The sequence below is a fragment of the Phaseolus vulgaris genome, chromosome 11, assembly GCF_051622355.1.
Source record: "Phaseolus vulgaris cultivar YP4 chromosome 11, ASM5162235v1, whole genome shotgun sequence".
NCBI classification, from domain to species: Eukaryota; Viridiplantae; Streptophyta; class Magnoliopsida; order Fabales; family Fabaceae; genus Phaseolus; species Phaseolus vulgaris.
The window spans coordinates 27,386,174-27,396,625 of NC_143508.1; the positions used below are offsets into that span (position 1 = coordinate 27,386,174).

Sequence of the window (10,452 nt, forward strand, 5' to 3'; positions counted from 1 at the left end):
TAGTGGCGCAACCTCCTCGCCGAAAATACCACAGCCAACGCAGCCTTTTCCAGGGCCTGGTATCTCGTTTCGGGGCCCTGCAACACCTTACTCACAAAATAAATAGGCTTCTGGGCCTGATCTTGATCCTGGGCGAGCACCGCACTCACCGCCCTCTCAGTTACAGCAAAATACAACCTGAGAGGGGTTCCTACCAGCGGTTTACACAAAACCGGCGGGCTCGCCAGATATTCCTTCAGCTTGACGAAGGCTTCCTCGCACTCCTTCGTCCAAGCAAACTTGTTATTGCGCCTCAAGCACTGAAAATAGGGATGGCCCTTTTCTCCGCTAGCTGACACGAAGCGAGACAGGGCTGCCATCCGACCTGTTAGCTGTTGAACTTCCTTCACCGTAGCTGGGCTCCTCATCGCCAAGATGGCGGCACACTTATCAGGGTTGGCCTCTATGCCTCTTTCAGTTAAGAGGAAACCCAAAAACTTTCCAGCCTCAATGCATTTCTCTGGATTCAGCTTTAGTCTGAACTTGGCGATCGTCGTGAACAATTCTTCCAAGTCTGCAACGTGCTTGCTCTTTTCTGGCGAGGTCACGACCATGTCATCGACATACGCTTGCACGTTCCTTCCCAGCATTGGTGCAAGTACTCGATCCATCAGCCTCTGGTACGTGGCCCCCGCGTTCTTCAGCCCAAACGGCATCACCTTATAGCAATAGCACGATCTCTCCGTCATGAAGGCTGTCTTCTCTTCATCCATGGGATGCATCTTGATCTGATTATACCCCGAGAAGGCATCCAGGAAGCTCAGCAACTTACACCCTGCAGCGCTATCTACCAGGGCGTCTATGCTTGGTAAAGGATACGAATCCTTTGGGCAAGCTTTGTTCAGGTCAGTGAAATCGACGCACATGCGCCATTTCCCGTTACTCTTCTTCACCAGCACGACATTTGCCAGCCATTCAGGGTACTGGACTTCCCTGATGTGGCCTGCAGCGAGGAGTTTCTGTGTTTCGTCCCTGATCGCCTGCCTCCTCTCTTCGTTGAACTTTCTTCTTCTTTGTCGCACTGGTCTCACCAAGTTGTCCATCGCCAGATGATGGCACAAGAAGTCGGGATCAATCCCGGGCATGTCCGAAGCGGACCATGCAAATGCGTCCAGATGCCGCTCAATCACCTTGGCGATCTGGTCCTGGAGCTCAACCTCCAGGGATCTTCCCAGCTTGAAGATCTTTCCCCCGATTTCTCTCTCAAGCCACTGCTCGATGGGTTTTGGTCTGGTTTCTCTGGCGATCACCGCCCTGGCAATTCCCAGCTCTCTCGCTTCCTCAGGGCGATTCCTTGCCTCTTCCTCCTCCAGACCAGCGTTCCCCTCCCCCAGCTCAGCGTCCACCATCTCCACGTCCCTTCCGGCGATTTCTTCTGTTACCGTCGATCTGGGCTTCACACCAGGAGGCGGGGTGGTTGTTACATAACTCACCGATCTCTTGTTTTTCAGGCTATTCTCATAGCACTTCTTCGCTTCCTTCTGATCGGACTTGATGGTGATGACCACCCCCTCCATAGACGGCAACTTCACCTTCATGTGTCGGGTCGACGGTATGGCACCTATCCTGTTGAGCGTGGGTCTTCCCAACAGGATGTTGTATGCTGAAGGAGCGTTCACAACGAGGTATTTCATTTTCTCTGTTCTTGAACCCGCCACGTCTGTAAACGTTGTCCTCAATTCTATGTACCCCCTGACCTCCACTTGGTCACCAGCGAAACCATACAAACACCCTCCTTAGGGCCTCAGCTGGTCAAGGGGCAACTCCAACTGCGTGAAAGTCGGCCAAAACATCACGTCTGCCGAGCTTCCTTGGTCCACCAGCACCCTGTGGACCTTTCTTCCTGCTGTTATCAACGAAATTACTATGGGATAGTTGTCATGAGGCACAACATCCCGGAGATCTTGCTTGGTGAATGTAATATCCACTTCTGGCGAGTGGTCTTCAAACATATCCACCGTCATCACAGACCTTGCGTACTTCTTCCTCTGTGACGCGGTGCATCCACCTCCTGAGAAACCCCCTGCAATGGTGTGGATTTCTCTGTGCGTGGGCATCTCGTGCTGCTGAGCCTCAGCACCTGCTGGTTGGGAGCTCGACGCGCCCCCCGTCCTTCTGTCCAGCAAATAGTCATTTAGGAACCCGCTCTTTACCAGATCGTCGAGCTGGTATCCTAATGCTAAGCACGAGTCCACTGTATGGCCAAAGCCCTGGAGAAACTCACACCAGGCGTCTGGCTTTGGTCCCAGCACCTTGTCGCCCACCTTCTCTGGCGCCTTCAACCTAGCGGATATGTTGGGAATGGCGATCAGATCCGCCAATCCCATGACAAACTTGTGTTTAGGCGGGCGAATGTATTCCCGGCGTGCTGGTTGCTGGCGTCCTTGGCCCCTACCCTGGTTCTTCCTCGGATCGTAAGGGTGGCGAGTCCTCTGATCCCTTCTGGCCGCCGCTGCCTCCAGCACCCTCTGTGGCTGGATCCTGGTCTGGGCGCGTGGCCTAGCGGGAGCCACGCTTCCCCTCTTCTCGGTGACTTCGCTCTCATCGGCGATGTGGGCCACCGCAAGTCGCCTAACCTCAGCAAACGTGGCGGGGTGTGCCCTGATCAACGCCTCGCAGAATGGTCCCGGCAACACGCCCTTCTTAAATGCATAGACTAGCATTTCTTCATCTTTGGCCGGCGACCTGACCATCTGCGCCCCAAAGCGATTCAGGTAGTCTCGGAGGGACTCTCCCTGATACTGCCTTATATCAAACAAATCATAAGACACCCTGGGCGGTGCCTTATTCACAATATACTACTCGACGAAAATCTTCGAGAACTGTTGGAAACTGGTTATGTGACCGTTAGGCAGGCTCACAAACCATTCCAGCGCCGTTCCCTGGAGCGTGCTCACGAACATCTTGCAATACACGGCGTCTGATCCCCCTGACAGCATCATCTGCGTATGGAACGTGGTGAGGTGAGCTTCAGGATCCTCCACATCGGTGAAAACAGCCTTAACCGGAACCACGCTCGCAGGAATAGGCGTGTCCGTAATCGCCTGAACAAAAGGCATAGGAAAAACACGAGGTGGCGACGACGGCGCAACCTCTTCAGCAGTAGAACGCCCTTGCTGCTCCTGAAGGGCTTAACGCAGCTCCTCAGTCACCTTGCTGAGCTCATCATTCCTGGCGCGAGAGGCGACCAGGTCCTCATGCATTCTCGCCTGTTCTATGCGCGAGGCTTCCACAGTTGCCTGCAACGAACGCATCATCTCTGCCATCTGCGCCATGGTCATAGCGGCGGCGCCTTCAGCAGCGACGGGCGCAACCGGACTTGAACGATTGCTTCTCATTTTTCTCATGAAACTTAGCGAATCACAGAATGCAGTGAACAACACTTACTTCAGCTACGATCGATTCAACGATCAATCGGAAAAAGCTGCGCGAAACTCTTCAAGAAACTCAAGAACACCGCGAACCTCCAAAGAAACCTGCAACTCCACCAGAAACCACCGGTTCTCTCACAGATAACCAAACGAGCGAAGGAACTCAAACTCCACCGAACAAGTCGTGCGTAAACAACAGAAAACCTCACTTCACCGAACAAAAATCCAAACGAACGGCGCGAAACGCGAAAACACCGACAAATCTCAAGCGAACAGCAAACTACGGTTTCACCAGCACACAACCACACAGAAAATCACGAAAACCTCCAAGAACTCACGCTGTGGATGGGAACAGGTTTTACACGGCCCCACGGTGGGCGCCTGATGATCCTTCCTGTTGACCAGAACGTTGGAACCTGCCTCGTCAAAGGATCGACTTGTGCACCGCTTTGAACCTCCGTCCTTCTTCAAGATCCACCTCAAGAACCTGCAAAAGAACAGATCGGCGCCGCTGCGGCCGATCGCACTCCAACGCCCAAGTCAGTGACCGAACCACCAAATACCAAGAGCAAGAACACTCAAGAAATCTCAAGGAACCGTGCAATGTTCTCTCTCACAGTCAGCTCTAGAACTCGCAAGCGTAAAGAGTATAATCTGAACGTGCGTACCTCAGAAAGTTCGTTGAGAACTCTTATATACCTGGTCACTTTCTCTCTCCTGGCAGTTACAGGCCTGGACACGTGGCTCGCATCCAGTCGTACACGTGCCATCATCTGGAGCCTCCTTGACTTGGGCGCTGCTCCTGACTCTCTTTTTGGCTAAGTTATTTATGCATGGTACTGCCCAGTGCATAGCTAACTTGGGAGTGCAATCTCTACTGGAACTGGCGAGTTAGGGTGCTCTCGTACACCTTCCCTGTGGTCTCGCCGGTCGCCTTCATAATCTGCGCCACCTTCATCTCTGGCGATGTGCTTGCTCTGGCGATCTCCAATCACTTGGTCGCCTGGGTTTACATCTGGCGACTTCATCTTTAACCCGGTGATCGCCGGTTCTGGTATGCTGGAGATCGGAACACGCCAACTTAATAACTGGCGACTTCACGAGCCCCCCGACTTCTTTCCCTTCTACCAACCTGGCGCCTTGTCTACACGCCTATACTGTAGCTGGATGCCACGTCACACGCCTATACTGTAGCTGGATGCCACGTCATCACTTCCGACTACCAGGGCGGTACATTTTCTATTAGTGCTAAATACAGCTCGGAAGTAATTTTTAAAAATATATATCAATTAATAAAAAAATGTTTAAATTCGTCCATGTGGTGGTGGATATATTTATTTTTCTCATATTCCAATTTTTGTTTTTGGTGAAATCACTATTAGGTTGAAAAGTAAAATTTCCAATGAATGCAAAAAGTTAAGTGTATTTATTTCGAAGATGGAAATGAGTAAACATACTGTTTATAAAGAATTAAAGAGAAAGTTTCCAGAACCAGATAGAATAAATATGTAAAATTAAAAAAATATTACTTTGCAAACTTTCTATTAAAAATTGAGAAGATTTAAAGAAAAAATAAGCATACAATCAATTAGGTTAATATTATATATTTAATATTTATTAATAATTACATTAATCAGATAAGTAATTAAAATAAAAAAATACTTAAATAATAAATAAAATAAAATAAAATAATTTAAATTTTAATAATTTGTGAAGTAAATTATTTTAATATATTATTATTTTAAGTTATCATTTTTATTTGTTAAATTCTATAATAATTTTATAATATAAATTTTATTTTAATTCTAATTTATAATTATTTAAAATTATTTTTACATCAAAATATTTTTAAAATTTATTTTTTATGAAAAAATATTTTTAATTTTCTTTTTAAGCTTATTAATAGAAAAAATATTTTATTACATTAGTTAAAACAACTACAATCTCTTTACCACTCAACGTTTCACTTTCTTTTTCTTAAATAATCCAAACAACACATCTTACACTCTCTCTTTTTTCCTTTACTTCATTTTCCTCTCTCCTCTATTCCAACCAAAACTTATATAGATTTTTATTTATTAATTGCTTATATATAACATATTTTCCAGAAAATGTGTTCCAACTCCAGCATTTTAAAAAGCACTTTCCAGAGTTTTAAAATATTTAACATCTAAAAAATTTCGTCAAGAAGTATTAAAAATTTAACGCATTCCATATTTTTAATAATGTTTTGAAATTTGAAGATATTGGAAAGTAAAAGTGGTATTTTTAGAAGAATAAATATAAAAATACATATACCGGTAAAAATAAGAAATGTGAATAGCAATTATCCCATTGTATCAATTTCGTGGAAGCCTGTTGAGTAATCAATTTAGTAATTTACACATTCTAATTTTCTTTGCTTTTATTTGGTTAAAGTTAGTTACGCGTATGCTAAAAATAGTAATTTATTTTTTTGTATCTTAGCATTATGGAATTCAAATAAGAAAGAAAATAACAAATTAACCGTTTTCAAGTATATGTTAAAATCCTTACCAGAACAATTTCACTATACAAATGAAAGGGAACCTGTAAACACTTCCAATAAAAGAAAATCCATTTCACCAAAACGAAACAAAACCATATATAAGCTTCTTAATTACTTATTTATATAACCTCTTCTTTCATGGGAAAACATATAACCTATTTCTTCACCATAAATAGCACAATAATAACAATATAACATCTAGTTCCATGTACCAGTTACTGAACCAAAGATACATCCAAAAAGTGTATCAGTTCAGGTTGTAACAAACCACGTTGCCACAACCTCAGACGAAACTGAACCAACATTTTCCATTGGTCACGTAAATGTTTTTCTGTTTCTTGCTTGGGGCTGCATGCACTTATATTTAACAAAGGCAAATTTCAATCCTAAACTGACAAACACTTTGAACTAGGTTCAAGAAAAACCAAAGAGATGGATTTTGATGTGAGTACTCTACAACCACTTTTGGAAAACGTACTACCACACAAAACAACCAAAACCCCAGCACAAAAAACCATGAGAAAGGCTTTCAAAGGCACAGCACATTTGTCCAAGCTTCTTCCAACTGGAACAGTGCTAATATTCCAAACCCTATCACCCCTTCTCACACACCAAGGCCAATGCCAAACCATAACAAACAAAGCCATGACCATTGGCCTCTTGACCCTTTGCAGCATCTCATGCTTTCTTCTCTCCTTCACTGACAGCTTCAGGGATGAGAGGGGGAAGGTGAGATATGGGGTGGCATCAATGAATGGAATCTGGGTTATGGATGCATCAGTGAGGCTTCCTGCAGATGAGGCAGAAAAGTATAGGCTAAGGTTCATTGATTTCATCCATGCATTCATGTCAATATTGGTTTTCATGGCAATTGCACTCTTTGATGGAAGTGTGGTGAGTTGTTTTGTTCCAAAGCCTTCTGAGGACGCCAAGGAGCTTCTCATGGTTTTGCCTGTTGGGATTGGCCTTGTCTGTAGCCTTCTTTTTGTTGCATTCCCTGGCCAAAGACATGGGATTGGCTTTCCTCTCTCTCGTGATTAGTACCATGTTCTTTATTCTTTATACCATGCTTTTTCTGTATTTCTGACACAATGTTCTGACAATAACAGTAACAAAATTTCTCTCTTCAGTTACAAGAATCACTTAATGTGTAATTGATGACTTAAAACCCAAAATAAATAGAGTTTAAATCAATGGAAGCACATGTGGAGTCACGTATGATTCAAGCATTGAAATAGTTAGGCATCTTAGTTGTTGACCAAGAACATGTCTGAACTCTTGTTTAGGGTGTTGTGAACTCAATTTGAAAAATAGATTTAGTTCTATTGCTTATATTTTTCTAATTAGAGTTATTAAAACAGCAAGAAAATATATATTTTTTATTGGTAAAAAATGAATTAAATAAAATAGATTCGAAAGATACTTCAACCCTATACAATAACACAATAAGTTTGAGACTGAATCTGTCATAACCTCCAATACTAACTAAAAACTACAACCTGCACAACGAACCAAACGTATCTTTGTGTAGCATGTATACATATTCTAGAAAACCACAACGTATCTTTGTGTAGCATGTATACATATTCTAGAAAACTTTTGAGGTTGGGGGTTTTTACTAGTACAAACCTGCTCCCTACTATGCTCAGGTGTGTTGCTGATGTCCTCCTCTAATGGATCTGTAAAGGGTTGGGACACCCTTAAGTGTCCCCTCATAATTTTATTAATTCATTGCTGTTCAAAAAAAAAAAAAAAAAAAAACATATTCTAGAAAACCACAACGTATCTTTGTGTAGCATGTATGCATATTCTAGTAGGAGAGTAATTTACCTTATTAGAAGTTGCATGCTTAGCTTAACTTACCTCCACTCCAATTGCCGGTGGTTTATGTTTTTGTTTTTATTTCCCTCTTAATATTCACTAGGAGTCTCTTTGACTTATTTCTAGAGACAATTAAACTTTCTATTTCTATTAGACTTCATTATTTTTGTAGTTTTCTTTTCTATTGGGCTTGATTTTTTTTTTACTTTTTAGGCCCTTTTTACTTAGGCTTCTTTCCTTACAAATAGCCCTTTGTATTTCTTTTCCAGCACATGAATAATAAATTAAAAATTGTTCTTCTTTCTCTGTTCTGTTTATCGTTTGTTCCTCTTGGTGCGTGTCTCTTGGTCTTCCCCTGTCTTCTGCACACCATGGACGAATGACAACATGGTATTAGAGCGGGTTGATCCGCTTTGTTCTTCTTTCATATTTTTTTTTTATTTCTTTCTTTATCCTTTTTGTTATATTTTTTTTCCTCTTTGTGGTCTTTTTTCTCTCAAGATTCATGGATCCATCACAAAATCTATCTAGCCTGTATTATTTGCATCCTGGAGAGAATCTAGGAATGATTCTTGTTACAGCTATTTTAGATGGTGTTAACTATCCTACCTGGAGTCGTGGAATGGAACATGCTTTACTATCAAAGAATAAAATAAAATTCATCAATAGAGATTACATGCTTCATACAAATGTTAAAACTCAAATATTACATGAAACCATTGTCTAACATTAATAAAGTTTTTTCTCTTGTACAACAACAAGAACGACAACCTAATGGAAATAATCCAGTAGAATCCAAGGGTTTCATCAACAATAGCAACACATAAGAATGGAAGTTTCAGAATGGAATTAGCAATTACCAGAATAATAGTTGGAAAATGCAAGGAAGTGGAAGATCAAGAAATCAATTGAAGCAGTGTAGTTACTAACACAAGATGAATCACATGGTAGATGTGTGTTACTCGAAACATAGATTTCCTCCATGGATGAAGCAAAGATACGAGAACAATGTTAATCAAATGGAATCAGAAAATCAATCTCAATTTACTATGGAAGAGGGACAACTAAATCATGTTGAGAATTAGCAAGTTGTTGAGTCGTTAACTTCATAATAGATACAACAATTGCTGAAAATTTTACAAAATTCATAAAGCAAAATTCAACAGATTAACTCCCTTTGTGAGTCATCTACTGTACAACCGAATGAAAAAGGTAAAAATTCTTCTTGAATTCTTGATACGGGTGCCACATATCATGTAACATGCATGAAAAATATTTGCAGGTACATACGTCTTTGCAAATTATGCAGGTACTATCCAGATAACAAAATGACTTACCATTTATAATGTTCTATACATTCCCGAATTCACATTAAACATCATTTTTGTTCAAAATCTTATTTCTTGTTCTAGTTTGCAATGTCTTTTTGCCCATCAAAATTGTCAGATACAGGATACCCATACGTCCTCACGGTAGGGAAAGTTAATATCATTGATGGCTTATATCATATTGCTTCTGACATGGATTTTATCAGTTCTCATAAGAATCATATCAATAATGTTACCAACTTTGAAACTCAGAATTTTGATATTTGTCATTTCAAACTTGGCCACCCTTCTAATAAAATCTTAGACCATATTTGTAAATACAACTATGATGTTCAGTACAACAATAAAAATATATGTGATTCATGTTATTTTGCCAAACAACACAGGCTTAGCTTTCTTGATAGTAAATATGTTACTTCTGATGTGTTTGATCTTATCCACATAGATATTCGGGGTCCCTTTGGCATAACTTCTATACACGGACATATGTATTTTCTTACTATTGTTGATGATTTCTCTAGACCATATTTGTAAATACAACTATGATGTTCAGTACAATAATAAAAATATATGTGATTCATGTTATTTTGCCAAACAACACAGGCTTAGCTTTCTTGATAGTAAATATGTTACTTCTGATGTGTTTGATCTTATCCACATAGATATTCGGGGTCCCTTTGGCATAACTTCTATACACGGACATATGTATTTTCTTACTATTGTTGATGATTTCTCTAGACATACTTGGATATACCTAATGAAAAATAAAAGTGAAACTAGATCTCTTCTTAATACTTTTGTTATGTATGCTCAAAATCAGTTTAATAAATGCATCAAGATTATAAGAATTGATAATAGTTTGGAATTTGATTACAAAACATTTTATGATGATTTTGGCATATTACATCAAACCTCTTGTGTTGAAACCCCCTTAGCAAAATGTTGTAGTGGAAAGGAAACATCAACATATCCTTAATGTGGCTAGAAGCATCATGTTTCATTCTAATTTACCGAAGTAGTTTGGTCTTATGCTATATGTCATGTTGTGTATATAAATTAGGGTTTAGGGTTTAATACCTTCTTCTATTATTGATTTTAGAATTCCTCATGAATTACTTTACAAATGTATCCATGTTTTATCTGTCTTAAGAGTTTTTGGATGTTTGTGCTTTTCCTCTACCATAACAAATAACAGAGACAAATTTGACTTTAGAAGTAGAAAATGTACTTTTTTTTGGGGTTTAAATCTAGTGTTAAAGGCTACATTGTTATTGATATTAAGATCAGGGAGATATTCATTTTCAGAGATGTTTCTTTTCATGAAGAAACTTTTATTCATCTATGTAATAATAATACCAAACAATCT

General features: G+C 40.6%; 1 protein-coding gene across 1 annotated transcript; it reads left to right on the forward strand.

Annotated features, from left to right (window-relative positions):
* Positions 1-6,405: 6,405 nt before the first annotated feature.
* Positions 6,406-6,978, forward strand: DMP7 (transmembrane protein, putative (DUF679 domain membrane protein 7)). Its single transcript, XM_068638409.2, has one exon. The coding sequence runs from the start codon at positions 6,454-6,456 to the stop codon at positions 6,976-6,978; it is 525 nt and encodes a 174-aa protein (XP_068494510.2). The 5' UTR covers positions 6,406-6,453.
* Positions 6,979-10,452: the final 3,474 nt, after the last annotated feature.

Coding starts and splice junctions, on each gene's coding strand:
- DMP7 (XM_068638409.2), top strand. CDS start 6,454: ATGAGAAAGGCTTTCAAAGGCACAGCACATTTGTCCAAGCTTCTTCCA.